Source organism: Acinonyx jubatus, chromosome B1 (assembly GCF_027475565.1).
Source record: "Acinonyx jubatus isolate Ajub_Pintada_27869175 chromosome B1, VMU_Ajub_asm_v1.0, whole genome shotgun sequence".
NCBI classification, from domain to species: Eukaryota; Metazoa; Chordata; class Mammalia; order Carnivora; family Felidae; genus Acinonyx; species Acinonyx jubatus.
This window is the reverse complement of record NC_069382.1, coordinates 200100189-200122619: the sequence shown is the minus strand read 5'-3', so window position 1 is coordinate 200122619 and position 22431 is coordinate 200100189. Positions and strand designations below refer to the sequence as shown.

Sequence of the window (22431 nt, the reverse complement as noted above, 5' to 3'; positions counted from 1 at the left end):
AGCAGGGATGAAAAGGTCCTTCCGGGACGCAGGAGAAGTAGGAGGGGGTCGGCTTCGGGCTGCGGGTCGGGGACCCCGAGGTGCGAGCGCGGCGCCCAAGCAGGACGGGGATGAGCAGGGAGCGGGACGCGCCCTGGCCGCGGGCAGAGGAGGGAAAGCGCGCCCCGGCCGGAGCGCGGCGGCAGGAGGGTCAGTCTTGGACCTGGCTTAGGAAGGGGTGGGGGAGGCGGGACCCGCCGCAGGGGTCCCGGCACCGTGCGCGCGTGTCGCCGAGCGGAGCGGAGGTGTCGGCGGCCGGCGAGAGAGGGGTCTGCCTGGGCAGAGAGGGACGGGCGCTCACCTTGGGTTTGTACAGCCACTTTCGGAACCTGTTCATCATCGCCGCGCCGGCCCGGCCCCGCGGCCCTCGCCTCCGCAGCGCTGCGCCCGGCCCCGCTGCGGCGCGGGGCGGACGCGGGGGCAGGGCCGGGCCGGGGCCCGCGCGGTCCCTGGGCGGCTGGCGTGAGCGGAGCCGGGCGCGGGGCGGGCGGAGGGCGGCGGACAGGTGCGCGGGGCAGGTGCGCGGCCGGAGCTGCTCCGCGAGCGGCGCGCAGGGAGGACCCGCAGCCCCGCTGCAGGCGGACGGGCGCACGGGCGGACGCGGGCACGCGGGCGCCGGCTCCTCGCGGCTCACTGACACCCCGCGCCTCGCCGGCCACCGCGCCGCGCGCCGCACATGCGCCGACGCGCCGCGAGCCCCCTGCCCGCCGCCAGCAGCCGAGGCGGCCCAATCCCGCGGCGCCGTGCCGCGCCCCACCCGAGGCGCGCTCCCCGCCGGAGGGCGACCCGGCGCTCCCGGTGAGGGCGAAAAACTACAAGTCCCGACGGGCATTGGGGGGAGGCGGGGCCCTGGGCGCGGCGTCCTTGGCCGCACAGCGGGCGCTGTGCATTCTGGAGCTTGTAGTCTTCCCGCCGGCGGCGCCGGTGCGTGGCTCCGGTTGCTAGGTGACGACGCCCAAACTGCACCCCGGCGCGAGCTCCCCCTGTCCGAGTGGTGGCAGAGGTCCCGGCTGAACAGAAGAAGTGAAGTGGGGGACCTGCTGCGATTCGCGAGACCCGCCGCACCCGCTGGCCCTGGCATCTGCTGTGGCGGCGGGTGGAGGTGGGACGGAAGGTTTGGCGGCAGGAGCTCCTGTGAAGCCAGCACACAGGTAGGAGGGGGAAGGGAGCAGGTGGAACCCGACAGGGAGGAGGGCGAGGCGCATTTCCTCAGCATCAGCACCTCTCTCTAACAACTTCCCACGGTCAGTCCTCATCTCCTGCTTCCCATCTTCTTACTTTCGCTAATTTTGGTCTTCTTCCCAGCTCCTTGATTAAAGTGAACGGTGCTTTTTTTTTTTTTTTTTTTTTTTTTATCGCCACAATAAACGGTGCTTTTTAAAAAGATATTCACCCATATTCACTATTGCCCCCAATGGTGCCCTAATTTGGGTCCATTAAGATAATCACCAAAATCTGAGAACCTGTTTATGTGGCAAGCAGAGAGCTAAAAACATGTGTTGAGTACACGGCACTTTAAATTCCCACTGACAGCTGAAGAAACTGAGGCACAAGGAGGCTGCTGTGTTCTTATCTGTAGGAAGAGGATCCAGATCACAGTTGGCGCTCCCGCAACAGCTTGGAGCTTTCCCTGTCCCCACCCACCACCGCTTCTCTGAGTGTTCTGAGATGTGCAGATTTGGGGTGCGGGGAGTAGAAGTAACTTCTCCCTTGGTAGAGAATTCATTCTCTGAGACTCGTTGGCCCCGGGTCTCAGGGCTCGGGTGGTTCTCGACTAGAGTGGTCCGCGGAAGTCCGTGTGAGTCTCCCCAGAGGCAGCTTCTGAGGCTTCCGTGTGTGCTGGTGGTGGGCCATGTTCTCTTCTGAGTGCCTGGCTAATCTTGCCCACTCCCCTCTAGCTGCCACCCACTCTGCTCCCTTAGGTTGCCAGCACACAGACCCCACCCCGTCCCCATTGCCTCCTATCTCCAGTTCCTTTCGCCTTTTCTCTCCTGAGCCAGCTCTGATCGGGCTTTCACCCAACTCCCTCTCCCAAGTTCTTCATCAAAGCCATCCTTGACCCTGATGTTGTTAAATCCAATGATTGGAGCTCAGCCCCATCTCTTCCTTGAACCGTTAGCAGCAGGCAACTCAGCTGAGTGCTCTCCTCCCGGACTCAGCGTCCTCAGTTGGCTGGAACAGATCACACTCCCTGCCACCCCAGTGGTTGCTCCTTCTCAGTCTTCTGGGCAGGGGCCTCCTCTGCTTCCCAACCTCCTGACACTAAAGCCCTGGGACTCAGTCCTTAGAAATTCTTCTTCTTATTTTTTTTTAATGTTTATTTATGTTAGAGAGAGAGAGAGGGAGGAGGGAGGCAAAGAGAGAGGAAAGACACAGAATCAGAAGCAGGCTCCAGGCTCTGAGCTGTAGGCACAGAGCCCAAGGCCGGGTTTAAACTCACAAGCCATGAGATCATGACTTGAGCCAAAGTTGGACGCTTAACTGGCTAAGCCACCCTGGTGCCCCAGACCTTGGAAACTCTTCTGTCCACTCCTTCCTTGGGTGATTTCCTGCAGTCACATGGTCTGGTAAACACCCATTTTCTCCTGGCGTTTCCAAAACTTACATGTCCAGCCTGAACATCACCCTGGGACTGCAGACCCCTTTACCCAGTCTTTGCCAATGGATGTCTAACAAATCCCCACAAACTCAATGTGTCCAAATGGACTCTCAATCTTCACACATAAGACCTGCTCCTCCCCAGCCAGTGCTTCTAGCATAAGAACTCACTGTAGACAGTGGACTCTTCTCCACGGTTCTGTCCTTCGTTGACTCCAAGGCTAGGGCTGTCGTTGCTTGTGCAGAGGCTTTCTTCCTATCCTCCCCAGTTTGAAACTGTGCACAGGAGGAAGGCTGACCTCGGACAAGTGGGTGTATCAATTAAGATTAGGTTCAGCTATATGTAATGAAAAATCCAAAGACCAGAGAGGCCAAAGCAAGGTTATTTATGTTTCCATAAAGGAGGTCAATGGGAGGGGCGCCTGGGTGGCTCAGTCGGTTGGACGTCCGACTTCGGCTCAGGTCATGATCTCACGGCTCGTGGGTTCGAGACCCGCATCAGGCTCTGTGCTGACAGCTCAGAGCCTGGAGCCTGCTTCAGATTCTGTGTCTCCCTCTCTCTCTGCCCCTCCCCCGTTCATGCTCTGTCTCTCTCTGTCTCAAAAATAAATAAACATTAAAAAAATAATAATAATAATAAAAAGGAGGTCAATGGGGAGCCAGTCCTGGAAGGTATAACAGCCACAAAAAGTCATCAGGGACGCGGACTCTTCTAGCTTTCTCTTCTGCCACCTTTAACATGTTTCCTCACAGGCCAGGATGGCTGCCTAAGTTCCTGCCATCACTTCCTGAGTCCAGCCAGCAGGAAGGAAAAGAGAAGAAGAGTATAAGCCTCTCCCTTTCAGAGAGACTTTGCAGAAGTCTCACATCCTTGTACTTCAGGGTATGTCTCGCTGTTGGGGAGGCCAGGGAATGTCATCTCTCAGTTAGGCGGCAATAAACCCAAGTAAAACTCAGTGTTTTGTTATTCAGGAGGAAAGGGAGAGTGGAGATTAAAAAGCAACCAGCAAAACCTGCTGTGTGGGTCTATACTTTAAGCACAATCCGTCAGAGCATGACTTGGCAAAAATCCTTAGGAGATTTTTACTCGGAATTAAAAGCCAAGAAAAGAATTTATGTTAATTAACACACATTTTGTATCTGTGTAAATGAAGCCTCTCTAGTGGTTGAGGGTGTTGAGCTGGTTTGTGTCTGATGGAATTTAAATCTCCTGTCATCTCATTTCTGTCTATAAAGGATTTGCTAAGAAAAGAGAAGCTTTGGTCCAGCCCACCTTTAAAGTTTCCTTAAATTTGAGACAGTCAGGTCTTGATTCGTGGAGTTAAATCTTGGGAATTAAATACCACTTCCCATGTATCTGGTTTTACCCCATTAGAACAAAGCTGAGGTGCCAAGATATCAGAATCAGAAGACTTTACCACCTGTCTCCTACCCAAAAACGTCATTGTGTCCACTAAGCTCACAGGCTAATTTCAGTAAGAATTCAGGACTCAAGTGTCTCTTTTCCTGATTTCCACCCTCCTGGCGCAGCTGCTCTGTGTCTCCTCTGCCCCAGGGGCCCTCAGGCCTGGTAGTGAGCCAGACTGGCAGGGACTAATGGTTCCAGCCAGCTGGGCTCCCCAGGGACCCCGCTCCTCCGCACAGCCCCTCACAGACTCCCCTCTGCATCCTCCACCTGGCTCAGCCATTTGTTGCCTCCAGTTCTGTCCAGGCCCGCTCTGCATTGGGGACAGGGCTTGGCTGCCTCTCTGGCTCTTCTTCGACTTTGAGCCATCACCAGAGGGCCTCTTGGAGCATCCTTTCTTCCGAATGTTCCAGCTCCGGGACAGGAGGGAGGGCAGGGAAGTCATCCTGCCTGAGGAACATCTCCCACTAAACACGTGCAGACCGCCCACACTCACCACCCACAGCAGGTGCCGGAGGGAACCCTTTTCCTGCCGGTATCTGGTTCCTCCAGGCAGAGCTGTGTTCAGAGCAGATGCAGAAAGGTAGGGCCAAGGGCCAAACCCCATCCCGGGGCAGTGCCCCCAAGTGCCTGTTGGGGGAGGGGCGAAAAGACTGCATCCTCAACGTTGTTTCTGTAAAAATAGACTTTTTACTAGTTGTGCTCATTTCCTTGTGAGCTCCAGAATGTGTAAATGCTATTTTGCTTTACTATGTTGACATGGTGTCTCTTTCCCCCAGTTATGGCTCATCCTGAGATGTTACCGGGAATCTGGCAGAGTGGGTGTTTGGAGGGTTGCAGAACCAGCCTGGGGCTCAGGCTCCCACAGGCAGGAAGTGCTCCCTTGGGATGGGGAGCCTGACCCCCCCCACCTCAGCCCCCCAACTCAGCGTGGGGCTTGTTCTGTCCCACCTTCACTTGCTTAGTAAATATCTCGTGGGTATGCATTATTCTCCAATTAAACGAAACAATGAAACCGAGCTTGTTGAACTATAGGATCTGTGGAAGCAAAGGCTTGATTTAAAAAAGATCACCAATACAGGGGCACCTGGGGGGCTCAATCGGTTGAGCTCAGGTTATGGTCTCATGGTTCGTGGGTTTGAGCCCTGTGTTGGGCTCTGTGCTGACATTTTCAGCTTGACTGTTCTGCAGTTTGCATCCTGTCATTGACTCCGCAGACGCCTGTGCGGCACTTGCTGGAGACCAGCTTGTGGACGCAGAAGTGGCACAGGAGGGTCCTGCATCAGGTGCTCACGGTGCAGTGCGTCACATAGGTTTGGAGGAGTTCAGAGGAGGCACGGAGAAGGGAAGAGCTAAGGGAGGAGGAGGCAGGCTCCACAGGTGCTGACATTTGCATCAGGTGTTAAGGGACGCGTAGGAGCTCACCGGAGAGAGGAAAGGCGTGTTCAAGGTTCAGGAGATCCACATGAAGGGGCTTGAGAGCCAGTGAGAATCCTGGGAGGACAGAGCTGGGGTACAGGACGGGAAGCAGGAGGAGGACCCCAGGGCCTGTGAGCCCAGGCTGCGAAGGGGAAGGACGTGCTGGGTACCCCAAGAGTTGGGGGGATTTGTTAATGATGGCTGTTAGTGGAAGGACACTCCCCTGACCTGAGGCCACTCTCCTCCAAACCTCCCTCGCCTCAGAGAGTGGCACTGCCATCTGTCCCACCTGCCAGATGCTCAGGCCGAAAGGGTCCTCCCGCCTTTCCCCCACACTGGAACACCTGCCCGGGAGGACAGTGGCTGTGCCGGGGGGGTAAGGCGGAGGGCCAGGCCTGGGAGACCTGGTGAGTGGGTCTGTGGCCACTTGGTGCAGCCGGACTGGGTGATCCTCACCTGCAAACGTCCCACAGCCTCTCAGATGTGGGGCCCAGGGCAAAGGGTTTGCATGAACACAAATAACCAAGTACAAGGACTCATCCAGAGGGGCCACAGGCAGCCTGTGGCCTCAAGACTTCCAAGCTCCATCCCATGCAGCGAGGCCTCTAATGCCAGAGGAGGGGTGGTTAGTGTTGGGGGGGGGGGTGGCCACCACTTTCTGCAGCCTTTAAAATGTCCCTTTGTCCATTAGCTGCATGAGGCTGAGAAAAGTCAGATCTCGCTAGGGAAAAGATTGCAAACTATGGAAATAGATCTTTTCCAGAACTTCTCCCAGAGCCAATATTTCCTCCAGGGACATTCACTCAGTCTGCAAGCCAGGCCCCAGGGAGGAGTTCCTAGCAATACAGACTCCCACAGCAAGAAAAAAGAACTGATTGCACACCCCTCAATGCTACCTTTTGGCCCAGAGACACCTCGAGTGTCCCTCTGTGTGGTCAGCAATGCCATCGCCAGGGGTGGGACATCAGAGCAGGGCAACCCACCCAGAGGAGGCGGCCAGGTCAGGGCCCTGACTGTAGGGGTCATGACTTCCTGCCTTCGGATACGTTAAGTCACTTGTCCTCCGCTGCCCAGCAGACCTGGGACTCGGGCCAGGAGGACTGCACGGCATCCACAGCCTCGCGAGGCCTCGTCTGTACCCCTCCTGCACCTCTGTCTCAGGTGCCGTCCTCCTCGCTGCGGCCCTCACCTCACCTTGCCTGTGTCCGAGGGTCAGGACCTGCTCCCACGGTCCAGCCGGCCTGCCCCTAGCAGATGAGAGAGGAGGGGCCAAGCCGGCCAGCCCCCTGCCCTCGAGCCACAGATGGGGACTGCTTCTGTTCCCAAAGGTGCTGTGTGGCCTGCTCTCCAGGTGGCCTGTCCCACTGCTGAGGGGCGGACCTGGAAGAAACGAGTAGCTCAGTGTGTGTTCACAGTCAGCGATGCCGCCACCTGGCCGCACGTCAAAAGGGGGGCACGTGCTGGCCCCACGTCACCACCCGTCCTTCCGACCCCTGCACCTGCAAAGGCCAAAGTTTGGGCTCGGTGTAGGTGGTCCCGGTGAAGATAGAGACAGATGGATGAGCACACTGTTTTCAGTGCCTGCATGCAGGTCCCCAGCTCCTTTCTCCTGGGCCTGAGCCCACCTGACTCTAGGTGGCCCCTGGGGCAGTGACCGCAGCCAGGTCCTGCCAGCAGCTAGCTCACTCAGTACTGATGGTCATGCCCACTTTGGGGCAAGAACCGATGTAGAAATAGGGACTCAGCCCCCGCTATAGTCCTCTGTGGGTCTCAGCCATTGCCCCCTGCAGTGTGCTCTCGTTTCATGGAACCACTGACTGGTCTCCGAACCCGGACTCTCCTGAGGCTTGTTCTTCAGGGCCGGCATCCGGCATCAGGGCTTCGAGCCGGTTTCAGTGCATTTCCCTGTTCCAAGAGGTCCGTCTTCTGGTCGCATATGAGAGAAGCTCGTGCCGCTTCTGTCCCTGCACCGCTAGGGCTGGGCGCCTGAGCGACCCCGAGTCAGGCCTCAGGGCCGGGCGGTGCGGGGGCCCAGGTGTGCAGCCAGCAGAGGAGGGCAGGAGTCAAAGCCTCTTTCCCAGAGCTCTCAGCTCAAACCCGCTCGGGATGCTGCGCCAGGTGAGGGCTCCCCTGTTCTGGTGCCCCTGGCCTGCCTCCTGCTGTCACCTTCCTGGAAATGCCCCTGCTTCCCAGTCCCTTGTCTGCCCCTTTCTGGGCTCCCTCCGCAGGGCGGGGTGCAGGGCCTAGTCTTTCTGCTCGCACTGTCCTCCAGGTTGGAGATGGATTCCCTGCTGGGGGAGGAGGCTGGTCCGCACCCCTGTCCCCTCCTATGCCACCTGCTGTCTCCCTCGGTGACAAAAGCATTCAAGGCTCTCAAGAGCCCCGTCCACAGGGAGACCCACCCATCCTTCAGCCCTGGGACGTTCTCTCCCGTGACTCCTCTCTTCTCTTTGCTCGTGGGCATTTGGGCCTTTTGGAGTGGTTCCCTGGTTTTCTGGGTATTTTTCTCCTACTTTGTGTTTTCATCTTTTTATGCTCTCTTGGGAGATTTTCTCAACTATACCTTCCACCTCTTCTATTTGTATTTTTAGTTCTGCTGCCATATTTTAATTTCCAAGACTCTGTCTTCCTCCACTGTTCTTGTTCCTTGGATACCACATCTCTCTTATCTCTCCGAGGTGATAGAGGCACGTTTTCTGGGTTTTAACCGCTGTCTGCTTCTGCTTCTCCTCTTGCCTCTGCTTCACAGTTGTGTGTCAGAGGCTCTCTGAAGCATCTGGTGGCATTTAGCCCTCACGCTCTTGAAGGCAGTGAGGGGACTCAACCGATGGGCTGGACTGGCTGGGACAGCCCATCTTGCTGGGGACCCCAGTGACAGTGTATACAGCTTTTATCTTTTTCACTCAGTCTCCATTCTGGGAGGTCTAGGTCTGGGGACTGCTATCTGGATCCATTCCAACTTGTTGGGGGTTCAGGAGAGGTGCTTGCATTGTCCCCAGGATGCTAGCAGCCTGGCTTTGCCAACAGCTGGTGCCCAAGAAGACCAGCAGTGGGGTGGCCCAGAGACACCCCTCGAGTAGCATGGAACAAGACGGGGGCATGGAGAGGGAGCCTCTGATGGGCCTGGCCACCCCCCTCTAAGCAATTTGGGGCTTACCTATTAGAACCAGTTCCCAGGGTCCCAGCCCCAACCCAAGCAGCTCTTCCAAGGTCTCCCAGACAGAGGCTCTGGGCAAGCTGGTCTCCTGGAGCTAGTATGTTTCTGGAAAGTTCAATGCCCATACGAGATCTGGCCACTTACCAACTGTGCATTCTTTCTGGGTGTTGGGTCCCCCACCTTTAAAATGGGGGCATTGAGGGACACCTGAGTGGCTCAGTCAGTTGAGCGTCCAACTCTTGGTTTCAGCTTGGGTCGTGGTCTCACGGTTCATGAGTTCAAGCCCCATGTCGAGCTCTGTGCTGACAGTGCAGAGCCTGCTTGGGATTCTCTCTCTCTCTCTCTCTCTCTCTCTCTCAGACCCTCCCTTGCTCACACTCTTTCTTTCTCTCTCAAAATAAACATTTTTTTTTATTTTAAATAAATAAATAAAATGGGAGTGTTGAACCTGGTGACCTGAGGATTCTTCTTGCCCCAACCATTTGGGATTAGGTCACCTACCCCTCTGGGCAAGACCTTCTGTATAAACAGTCACTGAACCCCAGCTAGGCTGAGATATGCTCAGAGGCTTACCCCTCCCAGGCGTCCTCCCCAGCCATGCACAGTTGTGGGGCTTGGGGCCACATGGGGAAGCCTGGGAGCCTCCAGGATCTGTGGGTGGGTGGGGGCCTGGGGTGGGCTCCTCAGGGCCAGCCTGGGCCCATGGACGGCAGAGTCCTACAAGGACACGGTCCAGGAAGTGGGCCCGGGTTTCCCCAGCTGGGGTCCCTGTCTCCCTCTAACATGCCTCACTGTGAGAGGTCCCAGGCTCCCAGGGGACGTCCCGTCTATTGATAAAGCCTCTGTGGCTGCCTTTGCCACCTTCCTAGCTGACAGCCCAGAGGTCATGGAGGGTGTGACCTGTAGTGGTTTGCTTCTAGAGTCCTGCCCTGGGAAGATGGCCTACTACGGAAAATGCATTGAAACTGTGATTGGGCAACTGGACAAATTTAAGGCTAAGAAGGGCAGTGCTGAGCAGTTCCTGGAGGCCGCGTCCACCGCCCTGCAGGTAGGATCAGTGGCGGCTCGGGGCTCGCTGGGAGGCATGCTGGTGACACCTGTCATGTAGCTAGTTACTTTCTAGGAAGACAGCTGCTTTCCGTCCTCCCTGGGGAGAGGCCCTGGGCACGGCCCCATGCCATTCGAAGGCTGGATGTCCTCAGCTTCACTCTAGGTCACAATAGTGGCTGCAGTGTTTCTAGAGGCCTTCAGGGACCCTCTCTGTGCCTCAAGAGGCATCCCTGGCATCTGGAATGTGCATCAGACCACTCTTGTGAAAGGGAATATTGGCACCATGCCTCAGGACGTGCCTGCACGGTACCATCCAAAAGTGAACATAGAGAAGAGTGAGCTTGGATTGACCTCCACTCTGGAGGGTGGCCTCCTCCCAGGGCAGCTACACACGAGCAGCCAGCGAGCTGACCGGCTTCCGACAGAGAGGCGGGGGCTGGCCAAGGCAGCGAGGCCCACAGGAGCCCCCACCTCCTTCTTCTCGTGGCCCACAGCTGGCAGAAATAAGGGACCTTCCCCCCCACCCGCCGCCCCCCTGCTACTCACCTCTTGTCCCCGTGCCCCTGGATGGTCCTTGTTCTTTTCTCCCCCAACTACAGCCCACCCCATTTCAAGCACATACAGAGAGTCCGCTTGGCTGACGTCCTGGGACGGCTCAGGGCCACTGGAGCACCACCTGTCAGCTCGGCCGCCCTCAGAAGCCTCTCTGTGCGTCTGTCAGTCCGTCCACCGGGGGTGGGTAGGTGCCCAGGGAGCGGGAGCATGCATTGCAGGGGCCCAGCCCCCCTGGGGCTGTTGTAGCAAATGCATTAATTACAGGATGCTTGTCCTTAATTGCCAGGTGGAATTGCTTTTCCTTAACAGGCGTGTGTGAGCTATTCACTGTGCCCACCCCTGGGGAGGTGGGCTAGCCCCCATGACCTGCTCAGGCGTGGGCTCTGCTGGGCCCCCGGCCACAGAGGGACTCCCTCTCCCTTGCGGTGTGGTAGGGAACTCTCTTCCTTCATCAGCTGCCTTGTGGTCCAGCGGCCCGAAAACCTGAAGTGGTCGCTGCCTTGCAGAAGGGGCTGGGGCCCTGGGCTGTGCACACAAAGGCTAGAGGGGCCCAGAAACCAGAGACTCTCCCACGAGAGAAAGCTTGGGACCGCTGACCCAACCCCTTCTCCCCAGCTTCATTCAGGAACCGATGTCTCTGGCAGCAGGGGCCGGGCAGCAGCCTGTACCCCTCTCTCAAGCTCGTCCCTGAGACCCTAGCATTTGGGGAAATGATGAAAACAGCCAAGGCCAGACCCTACCACAATTATCTTCCCCAAGTGGAAACGCCCTGCACAGCTCAGCGCCCCCTCCCCCCCACCCCGCTTGGGCCTGGCCCTCCCCAGTGGCTGCTCCAGGGCCTGGCGGGGCAGCTGCCTCTGTCCCACCCTCCTCGGGTCTCTCGCGTCAGCCACGACTGCTGTTGTCGGTGTCATCCTAAAAGAAAGACCTCGCCCGAGCTTCTCTCATCTTCCACTTGCAAGGAGGCCCCTTGGTGTCTCTGCTCTGCCCTCATCTCCCCTGCACCCGCCCTCCAAAGCTTTCCCCCACTGCCCAGCAAAAACAGCAAGGCCAGCATCTTTATTTCTCAGTAATAACCGTTACAGAAAGTTGGGTCTGTGACAACACATTATTGCCGGCAGTTGTTGCTTAGTGAGCCATGGCATCATGCCCCTAGGTGTGCGTTTCCGTGGGGAGGGAAGCCAGCACGCCTCTGCCCCCAGACCCACCGCACCGAGTCCCAGGGATCTGGCCAGCGTCGCCGGGGTGTGCACGGAGGCTCGCGTCAGATGGAGAGGCCAGCAAGTGCGTTTTCTGACACGCTGGTCTTCCCAGATCCTTTCCAATGCCCGCCTCAAGTCTGACCCAGTAGGGACAACACACTCCTGTGTGCAGAAAATTGAAGGAACCCACTGCTTTTGTTAGACTCAAGGCTCAAGGCTGCCGCCTGGCAGAAGACAACACAGCGCACGAGCCCATCGGGCAGGGGTCCTGGCTGAAAAAAGGTACCTTCAAGTGCTGGCTGCTGGTTACCTGTGAATGTGACCTTATTTAGAAATGCCCCTTCTGCAGATATGATTAGGAATCTCGAGATAAGAGCATCCTTGACTTAGGGTGAGCCCCAAATCCAGTGACCAGCATCCTTAGAAGGAGAGGGAAATCTCAACACAGAGGCCAGGGAAGAAAGCCACGTGACCACAGATATATCCATGAGATGTGGACGCCAGGATCCCGCAACCACCCGCAGCTGGGGAGAAGCACGGTGTGGACCCTCCCTGTGACCTGACCTTGCGACACCTCAAGTTCAGAATTCTGTCCTCCAGAACTCTGAAAGCCTACATCCCTGTTGTTTTCAGCGGCCAAGTTTGTGGCAATTTGTTAGGGTAGCCCCAGGACATTTGTATAGACAGGGAACCTCCTGGGAGAGGCCAAGGATGGAGGGGCCAGGTTGGCACACTCAGGGTTGCTGCCGAAATGCTGGACTCTGGGGACTAGGTGCAGAGGAGGGCACCTGAGGTGTTCAGATGAAGCCTGGCCGAAGGGTGGGGAAGGTACAAGGACTTGTGGATTGGGGGACAGCGTGCTGACTTTCTCTCTGCAGATTATCTGTAGATCAGAAAGGGATCCATCATCACCACTGGGTGTGTAGGTGCTGAGATGTGGGCATCAAGCCTCTGCAGATGCCAGTCTCCAGAACGGCCTGACAGTGGCACTGAGGGCCTGGCTGGGGCTGGAGAGAGGAGGGAGGGATCAGTGGGGGTGAGGGTGATGGAACCAGCAAGCACCTGGGCTGGCCTGAAAGCCTGGGTTCTCCTGTGCTCCCTGGCCAGGCCCTCAGGAGGGACAGGAATCCTCGCCTCCCCCGCGCTCCAAGCTCTGCCTCCCGTAGTTAATGTCACTTTGGAACAAGTGTCATTTCATTAGAGCACGATGACGGCAGACTGGAGAGTTTCCTGTAGGGGAGAGGGATGCTGCTGGACGTCCCTCCCTGGGTGTTGCCTTTAGCCATCCCTTCCCCCACCTGCACTCCCAGAGACCCACGTGGCCAGCCAGCATGACAGCTGGGCACCAGGCTGAACAGGTGGGGCATAGGGACTCCCAGAGAGTCAGCTTGGGCCTGCAGGACCAGGGCGGGGGCGTACTGGGCACAGCAGGCAGCTTGGGGCATCCACAAAGTCCATGAGGTCTGAGCAGCCTCAGAGAAGACTCTGGCTTTGAGATTGAGATAGAACCAGAGGGGTGGGAGGTCTGGGAGAACAGGGATTCCGCAAACCCCCCCCCCCCCCACCTCAGGCAGAGGGACCTGAATGAGTCAGGACGGCAGAGTCCTGACCTGTGACAGGCGCTGCATGGGCGGGGAGGCCAAGTGGGATCTGAGTGCGCAGAACCTTGGGCCCCAGGCCAAACCATGGGCAAGGGCGGGCAGGGGAATGGAAAGGTCAGCACTGGGCTGGCAGGAGTGGTGCTGGGCAGCTGGGCAGTCAGCACAAGGGTGAAGCGGGGGTGAGGAGAGGCCCAGCTGAGCACCCAGCCCGCCCCACCCCCCGCCAGAGGGACAGGGGGAAAGCAGGGACTGGGGGGCTGGGGGCCTGGATCACCACCCATGTCCTCGCCTGGAAGGCGGCAGTGTGGCCAAGGGCCAGAACGCCTTGAACTTGCTGTCCTAGTCAGTAGCTTCCTGGGCTCAGGAAACGTTTTTTATTTTAATATGTTTAAGTGCCTGGTTTATGACATCAAAGATCCAAAACCCAAAAGGCTCAAGATGGTATCCAGTGGGGTCTACCCCCCCATACTGGCCCTCCCAGGAGACAAGCAGAGAGCAGTGTCCTGTGGTCCCTTCCAGAGACTGCCCAGGCCTCTCTTGCATAGGTATTAGATGTAGCAAAAATTACATTTAAACTATATGTTTTATATATGAAAACAGTATCATTTTTACATAAAATTTTTTAAATTTCTACAAAATGGTAGTACATTATAACATAAATGTACATAAGTGTACATAACACTTAAAGTACCATGAGGACTCTTCCACGTTCTGTCCTTAGAGCTGAAAGCATCCTGTTGCCTGGCTGTGACCTAACCATCATGACCGTCGCCTGTCGATGGGCTTGTAGGCCATTTCCAGTCTTTTGGTATCAGAACCACAGTGAGACGGACCCGTCCCCTTGTCCCCCTGCACCTGGGAAGGCACACCTCGGGCCAAGTCCCAGAAAATGCAGCTTCTCCACGGTGGGGGAGCTGGCCCCCATGGTTTCCGTAGATCTTGCCAGTTGAGGGGTCTACATGCTCGCACTCTCGTTGGTGGGTAGGGTGTGTTTGTTCCTCCAAAGCCTTCTGCTTACATATTGTGCTAGCAAGTGTTTCCGTCTCTGCCAATGAAATAGGTGGGGAAAGGCAGTCGGTGCACATAATCAACATTCATTTTACCTCCTGAGTTTTGAAGCGATTATGTATTTCTATCTCTGAACGATCTGATCTTCTCGGACCTGTATCTGTTAGGAAATAGTGTTTGGCTGTGAGAAAATCCAGAAAAGCAATGGCTTAAAGAAATTGGAGGTATCTTCGCTCACATAAGAAACAGTCTGCGTACATACAGGCAGTCCAGGGTGGGCTCAGGGGCTCCGTGGTGCCATTAGGAATGTATTTTCCCTCCTCTCTGCTCGGCCATGCTTGCAATGTACCTTTGTTTTGTAGTCACAAAATGGCTGCCCTGCCTCCAGCATTGCATCCATATCCCAGGAGAGAAGAGGAGAAAGGCAAACAGCATAAAGGCACGTGCCGGGTGAATCTGCCTCACTTTCTAAGAGCTTCCTTGGAGGCTGCACCCGGCAATTTGCCATTAGATCTCATTGATTAAAGCCATCTGCTACATGGCTCCGTGAGCAGGGGCCTGGAAAAAGTTTTAGCTGAGCAAACCACCATCCACAATGAGATAGCATTTTTCTGTTGAGCAGGAAAAAAGGGAGAAGGGATTAGACACCGGGCAGCCTATTTCCTTTGTCTGCTCTTCTTTTTTTGTTTTTTAATATAATTTATTGTCAGATTAGTTTCCATACAACCCCCAGTGCTCATCCCAACAGGTGCCCTCCTCGATGCCCATCACCCACCCTCCCCTCCCACCCCCCATCAACCCTCAGTTTGTTCTCAGTATTTAGGAGTCTCTTATGGTTTGCCTCCCTCCCTCTCTGTAACTTTTTTTCTTTTTCCCCTTCCCCTCCCCCATGGTCTTCTGTTAAGTTTCTCAAGATCCACATATGAGCGAAAACATGGTATCTGCCTTTCTCTGGCTGACTTGTTTCACTTAGCATAATACCCACCTCAGCCAACACGTCACTGATTAGCAGGAGCCTCTAGGTGTTGTGACACAACTTACACATTCTGTGTTCTGATTAAATCCACAACCAGGCCCCTTTCCTGCCCCGGGCCCCAGTCTAGCTCTGCCCTAACTTGGCAAACTGGGTCTGGGGGCTCCGGCCAGAGGCAGCCAGTGATGGTGGAAAGTCGGCAGGCTCGCAGTCCCGGCCACCTCCCAGACTATCCGCGAAACTGTTATCCAGGGCCTTGCTGCCCTCCCTGGGGGCTGGCCAGGGGCTGTGGACTCCAGAGTCCTGAACTTGACCAAGGCCCAAAACGGTATCCACACTCAGAGGCCCTTGGGCGGCCACAGCCCTCTGTGGTCTGTGGCTGAGGTGGGTTTGGAATTAAGGGTCAGCTCTGGTACCGGGGCCCCCTCGGTGCAATTCAGCTCTCTCCCTACCTCCTCCTGGAGACAGCCTGGCCAGCCCAGCCCCAGCAGCCCTCTGCTGGCCTGGCCAGAAGGACTCGGTCACTGCCCCAGGCCTCAGTCTCCCCACTATGACCAGCTGGGTTGACCTTCCCTGGTGGCAAAGACCTGGCCCTGGGCCCAGCCTGGCCCACGGGCCAGGGTGTCATTTGCTGCTTAGCTCTGTGTCCTCCGGGACCCCTTGGCCCCATGCAGCCCCGCCTGACCTCCGTGCCCGGGGATAGATGGCATCAGGGCTTAGAGCCGCAGGCTCCGGGCTCTGACCTTATTAATACAGACTCACACTTCCCAAACGCAGACGTAATTAATGAGCAGCGGAGTCACTGTTGTCTGAGCCTCAGAAGTGCGAGAGCCTGTCAGCAGGCGTCCTGCAAACTCATGCAGCCTCAGCTCCAGGTTTGCTGACTCATTGCTTTCTGCCCTGCCCGCACGGGCGTGGGCACCCGGCCTTCCTCTGACAGAACGCACCCGCTGTGCGCACAGCCCGGGGGTCAGAGGACCGTGAGACCAGAGCTGACCCAGGAAGGAGGTGCTGCTCTGTGCCTCGCCTGCACTGGGGGGATGTCCCTGGGTCCCCACTACTGCCCAGGAAGGCAGGACATTCTGTTCCCTGTCTGGAGCACCACCGTAACATTGTAGCAGGGAAGGGAATCAGCTGCCTGCATGTGCAGCTGGGCGAGAGCGCTAGGCAGCATCTGACGGGGGGGGGGGGGGGGGGGGGTCAGGGACGCCTCCTGGGTCAGGTAGCGTCTGAGCAAAGACCTGGTGGGAGTGAAGGAGCAAGTGTACGGGGAAGAGTGTTGCAAACGGAGGGAACAGCTAGCACGGAGGCCGTGAGGGGACATCCTACAAGCTGGAGAAGCAGAGGGAGGCCAGTGTGGCTGGAGCGGAGACAGGGTTAGGTAAGGACCCCGAGGGAGCCAGACCAGTCCACACAGAGCCTCACTGGCCATTGTAAGGACTTCTTCTGGCAGGCTCTGAAGAAGGACAGACATGATCCGATCCCCATTTTAAAAGAACTACTTGGTGGCCAGGCTGGAAACAGAGGAAGGTCGAGAGGAGAAGCCAGAGTGCAGAGGTTCCCCCGGCCCAGCCATGAGGCAGAGGGAGAGGGAGGCAACAAAGACTTTCTGGGGTTGTGCTGAGAGGGGGAGGCCAGGGAGTTGGGGCAAAGCCCAGAGGCCAGACACCCGAGTCGGGGGAGGGTACAGGAGCAGACAGAACTTTCTGGAGTCCGGGAGGGCGGGCCGGGGACCCACGGTTGGAAGGGCACGTTTTCAGCCTAGATGCTGGTTGCCGTGCCCCCCGGGGTGAGCGCAGACCTTGAAGAGACTGGGCTGGAGGCCGGAGACCCTCCCACGTGAGGAGAGGAGGTGTCAGCAGGGGAGTATTGGCATCCGAATATTGCTGGAGCCCAGTCCCGGCACTGGAAGGAGCAAGGGATCTAGTGAAGCCAGGCTGTGCTCCAAGCCACGGGGAGGGTTTCAGAACCCAAGTCCAGGGCAGCCCCTGCTGCACAGTGGTCACCTCTGTGGGGGGCGCGGGGGGGCGGGGAGGGGACGTCATCTCCCTTGACCTCCTGTCTCTCCTGTAAGGGCATCTCATTAGCACAACCAAACTGTGCCAGAGCCACGGGGGCATAGCCCACTGAAGAACACGGTTTCAGGCTTCCAGCTTCTGTGGCTCAGGGGCACCTCAGGAAGGACGTGGGAATGACACGGTCTGCCAAGACAACATCCACACTCGCAGGTGTGGAGACAGAGGCTCTCCGAGGTCCTGTGGCTCATCCAGGACCCCTCAGGTCGTTCTCTTCGCATGAAAGTAAGAGGGGGGCACCTGGGTGGCTCAGAGGGCTGAGCATCTGACTTCCACTCAGGTCCTGATCTTTCGGTTTGTGAGTTTGAGCGCATCAGACTCTGCTGTCAGCACAGAGCCCACGTCAGAGCCTCTGTCCCCACTCTCTCTGCCCCTCCCCACTCACACTCTGTCTCTCTCTCTCTCTTAAAAATAAACGTTAAAAAAAAAAAGAAATACAAATGTCCAGTAAACATATGAAAACTTCACTGATAATAAAACATCCAAAATAAAACAATGAGTTCCAAAATTTATCTAATAGATGGGCAAAAAAAATTTTTTTGTTGTTTTAATGACACTACTGGTGAGTATGTTTTGCAGTGTTTTGCATCTGTTTGGGTCGAGGTCTGCATTCTGGTTTCACGCTGCATTAACCGTCTTGTCCCCTCCTGGAGACCTTGCAGGACTGAGTTCAATGGCTTCCTCGCTCTCTGTGACGGGAGGGAGCGTCTGACCTAGCGACTCCCCACCACTGACACTTAGGTCCTGACCATTTTCCTTCGCCCTGAACTTCTTTCTTTTCCTTTTCAGAAAGAATTAAAACATTTGTTGGGCATAAATACATTACATATACACTACAGATACAGTTAGGGGTTACATACAGTATCCTATTTGCAAAATCTATACACTAAATGTGATATGGCAGTTTTAATGTGATGTATATGAAATAGTCTAAAATTTACAACACACCATAGTCATGGATCCTGCTTGGGATTCTCTCTCTCTCTCTCTCTCTCTCTCTCTCCCCCTCCCTCCCTCCCTCCCTCCCTCTCCCTCCCTCTCTCTCTCTCCTTTGCCCCTCTCTCTGCTCATGCTCGCTGTCTCTCTAAAATAAAAATTAAAATAAAAAATATTAAATGTACAATACAGGAAAACATACAATGATTTTTTTCCCCCTGAAGTTGAAAAGCTTGGAGTGTATACTGAACAGTGAGGGAAAACCTCTTGTCTTTGGGTGTAGAGGACCGCACAGGGGTGACACTCAAAGACACTCGGGGCACTTCTCGGTTTCTGCAGGACTGACTCCTGCGGCCAGGCAGACACAGCCAGAAACTGCCAACATTCCAAGCTGATTAAAAGCAAAGCAGACGATATGGGGAAAAAAAAAAAAAAAAACATTAAGAAAATTTTGCTTCTTAAATGCCCTGAACTTCTTGTATGCAGCTGTTTCCTGTATTTTGGATGGTTTCCTCACATTCCCAGAAGTAATTACTGGATTAAAGGGTACGGGAAGCACAAGGTACTTGAAACACATTTCCAAATTGCTTTCAGGAAAGACCCAACGGCACCGGTCCCCACCAGCCCCTCTCATGGCCGTGCTGGCAACACTAGATGTTCTTTTTCAGTCTTCTTGTTTTCAAAAGCTTAATCACTTTTTTGAATAAGTAACGTGTGACAACACAGTTGTCCAAGGGGTAAGTGGGGAAAAGTCAGTGTCCCCAGCAGAAGCCCGTGGAGAGAACACAGTCCCTCCAGTTACTGGTAATTCCTGTCTGACTTTGCAGGTTTTCCTTACCATTTTTTTTTTGGGGGGGGGGAGGGATTATTTTTTTTAATAATTCACTTGAAAACCTTTATAGGAACGTGCTCTTTTTTTCTCTCATTGTGGTAAAACACACATGACATAACATTTACCATCGTAGCCACTGTTAAGTGCACGGCTCTGTGGCATTAAGAACATTCACACTGTTGTGCAGCCGTCCCCACCCTCCTTCCCAGAACTTTCTCATCCTCCACAACAGAAACCGTTCCCGTGAAACCCTAACTGCCCACCCCCACTCCGGCCCCCAGCTCCCACCATCCTCTCTCGGTCCTGGGGCCTCATACAAGTGAAATCACACATTTTTCATGCCTGTTTATTTCTGTCCCTGCCCCCAGCCCGTGGTCACTACCCAGGAGCACCCGAGGGACCACATCCTGGGGCAGACCCGCTGGGTCAGAGGGTCGGGGCGCCGGACTGTCGTGGACTCTGCCAACAGCTTGGGGAGGGGTGCACTGAGAGAACGCTTCCCCAGCACGGATCGGGTGCCTGGCCCTGGCCCACGGCCCCCTCCCCCCTCCCGGGCTGTTTCTTTCCTAGACCCTGAGCCCCCAGAAGCAGGCGTTCATTCTGGAGGTGCTGTCTGGGTGCCTCGAGTACCAGAAGCTGCTGGCCGTGGTGGTGGACGCCTTCTACGTGCGGGCCGGCTGTCTCTGCCCACGGGCCGACTACAGCCTCTTTGAGGGTAGGTGTCCCTGTGGGCCAGGCCCGCTGCCCTTGCCCCCTGCACAAGGCACAGACAACACTGGTGATGACCTGGGGAGGCGGCCGCAGACAGGAGCTCCTCAGGCTCGTGCTGGACGCCAGCCCCTGCTTCTGCAGCATGCTGCTTTCCGGGCTCTCTCCCTGCCCCTCACTCGTTGGGTCCTCACGGCTGCCTTGAGTGACTGGACCGGGTCTGCCTTACAGACGTGCAAACAGACTCCGGGCTCACTAAAACCAGGCTGGGGTCCAGAGCCTCGGGTCCCTGAGGGAGGCACAGCCTGCTTCAGAGACAGTGCCCCCAAAAGGCCAGCCTGGGTGAAATGACAAGCCTTTATCATTGGCCAAGTTCCTGACCCCCTCAGCCCTGAGGACATAGGGCAGGGCCAGCCTTGTGGCCGCAGTCTGGACTGTCCAGCAGGGGATTAAATATGAATTGTCTCTGCCTGGTCTCCTGCAGGCCCCGGAGGGCCACCTGCTTCCGTGGCATGGGGTGAACATTGCAGGCAGAGTGGTCAGTGCCTCCGGGTAGGGGTGTTGGTTCAGCCCCCAGACCCTGCACTAGGCCTCAGAGCCCCTGTTCAGAAGGAGAAGGCTTGGGGACAGCAGGGTGCTGGGAAGCTGAACTTAGTGACCCGATGCCAGGTCGGGAGCTGGCCCCTGAGCTCTGCCTGTGCCCCCGACGCTCAGCTCAGGTGTCACAGCCAGCAGCACATCACTGGCCTGCCCAGCAGCCAGTGTAATGAACAGCCCCCTGCCCGGGGACCCTCACCTGCCCAGGTGTTCACGTCCTGCTTGGCTTAAGGCTACTCCATCTCTCAAAATTAACAAACTGAAATCCAAAGTGATTTTCCTTTTACCCAGGGAACTTTTAGAATTTCTGAGAACATGCCAAGTCAGTGAGCGTGTGTGGAAGTGTTTTGACAGACGCTCCCCAAACGCTCACCCATGTGAGCCGTCGTCCGAACTCTCGCAGCATTTTGTCGTTTTCACACGGCGTCAGGTGGAGCTCTTGCCCGTGGTCACCTGCCCGGCTGGTGGTGGGCCTTCGGCTCCGGCTCCCTCGCACCTGCCGGGCACCGGTCAGGCCTCCGGCTGATTCCCCAAGACGGAATGCAAGGGGGCGCAGGGGAGGACACCCCAGGGGCGGCCCCACTCACCGGCCCCGTTTCCCCAGTGATCTGCTACCTGGCCACGTTCCAGCTGGAGGAACTCGGCTTTCAGCTCTTCTGTGACATCGTCAGGTCCCAGCCCGTGGACAAGATGTACAAGGTGAGCTCTGCGGTTTCTTCCTAAACCCAAGGGCAAAGGTGTCCCAGCCAGCGCCGACCTCTCACTCTCTGGCTCGTTGTAATGGAAGAGACTCTGCTGGGTTTAGTGTGTGTTTATGACAAACAGGTGCCCTCTCATTGCTGCAGACACCCTCGTTTTGTCCCTGGGGGATTCGACTCCCATCCCTCAGGGTCCTGGTGGGTGGTGAGTCTGGGCCTCTGGAGCCTTCCCTTCTCTCTGTGACCAAGCTCCTCCCTCCAAGAGAGGCTGTGCTGCCTGGGGGCTGAGGGGCAGGCAAGGGGGTGGGTCCGAGTGGACCCTGAGGATTGGCGTCCATCGGGGGAGGCTGCGGACCAATCTTCTGCCCTGCCGTGGCCCCTCCTGTGGCCTGAGCCTGAGGCCCACCGTTCTTTAGTGGCCAGCCCCCGTGGAGCACTTGCTGTGGGCCAGGCTTCGTCCGTGAGCATTTCTTGTTCCATCCTCACAATGACCCAGGGAGGTCATCTTACAAGGCATCCATCCCACAGCTGAGGGAACTGAGGCACAGAGAGGTTGGGTGACTCACCCAATACCACTCAGCAAGTGAGTAGCAGAGCCCTTTCTTGGACCAGGCTTTTAACCACTGGCTTGCTCCTTCTTACTGGGCTTGGAGGGCCGTCACCAGACCAGGACAGCGACTCCTGGAGAAGAGCGGGGATATCACAGGCCCGGGGACTGCCCTGGGGCCTCTCCCAGAAGAAACAGCAGGCTCTGCGGTGACAGTTCGGTGGGAGTGGCGGGGGGGGGGGGGAGCGGGGGAAGGGACACCCACTAGGACCACAGCCCCCAGAGATGTGGCACTGGAGATTCACAGGTACCTTGGCCACCTAACAAGGGAAAGAGAAAGTGCTGGCCCAAGGCCGTGATTTGTGTTTAATGATGGCATTTCCTACCTACATGTAAACAAGCAATTCACGGGGATAAACATTTGCATAGTTATCTTAAACACAGTCTTCATCTTTCTAAGAAAAAGACAAATTGTAGGCATTTTCTGAGAGGTGTCTGGAGGTGCCCAGGGCCGGCTCCCCAGGCTGAGCTGCCGATGCTCAGTTCACGCTCTGCTCTCAGAGGCCTCAGATTCTTGGTGATTGTTGAACAAAGGGGTCTATGTGTCATCTTGCACTGGGTCCCGCAGTGCAGGAGCTGGCCCTAGACCAACCTTGGCCTGAAGAACCCAGAGGGGGCGGCACAGGACCCTCCTGGGGCTGCCCCACAACGCAGACCCAGGACAGGTACACAGAGAGCTGGCCACACACGGCGAGCCTAGGGCCCCCAGTGCAGGTGGCTGGGTGTTACCTCCCTGGAGATTTTCTGGAAGAGATTCATGGAAACTGCCCCCACAAACTCCGACAGGAGCTGGGGAGCTGCAGGGGTGGGGCGGCACCCTCTGCAGGGCCTTCTCTCCCCTGCCCACGCCCTCCCCCCCCCCCCCCCCAGTCCCATTGGGTCCACCCACCTCCAGCCTCTAGAGGAGAGGTCAGCCTGGGCCTTGAAGACAGGGTGCAAGCTGTTAGGGACAGGATGGCAGCCCTGGGGCC

At 56.7% G+C, this 22431-nt stretch overlaps 2 protein-coding genes across 7 annotated transcripts in view; one reads left to right on the top strand and one right to left on the bottom strand.

The window, feature by feature from the left end:
• Positions 1 to 598, bottom strand: part of ZFYVE28 (zinc finger FYVE-type containing 28) — a 117003-nt gene extending 116405 nt beyond the window's left edge. Inside the window, exon 1 of one of the 2 annotated variants that reach the window (XM_053217712.1) lies at positions 341 to 598. In XM_053217712.1, the coding sequence (XP_053073687.1) occupies positions 341 to 379 (39 nt within the window). In that variant the 5' untranslated portion in view covers positions 380 to 598. The remainder of the gene's footprint in view (positions 1 to 340) is intronic. The other variant, XM_053217711.1, reaches the window with a different exon arrangement.
• A 331-nt stretch (positions 599 to 929) lies between these two features.
• CFAP99 (cilia and flagella associated protein 99) overlaps positions 930 to 22431 on the top strand; it is a 41094-nt gene continuing 19592 nt past the window's right edge. The window contains exons 1-4 of one of the 5 annotated variants that reach the window (XM_053217706.1): positions 930 to 1190; positions 9539 to 9666; positions 19421 to 19565; positions 20760 to 20854. In XM_053217706.1, coding sequence (XP_053073681.1) covers positions 9556 to 9666; positions 19421 to 19565; positions 20760 to 20854 — 351 coding nt within the window. In that variant the 5' untranslated portion in view covers positions 930 to 1190; positions 9539 to 9555. The remainder of the gene's footprint in view (positions 1191 to 9538; positions 9667 to 19420; positions 19566 to 20759; positions 20855 to 22431) is intronic. The other 4 variants (XM_053217705.1, XM_053217707.1, XM_027067025.2 and 1 more) reach the window with 4 other exon arrangements.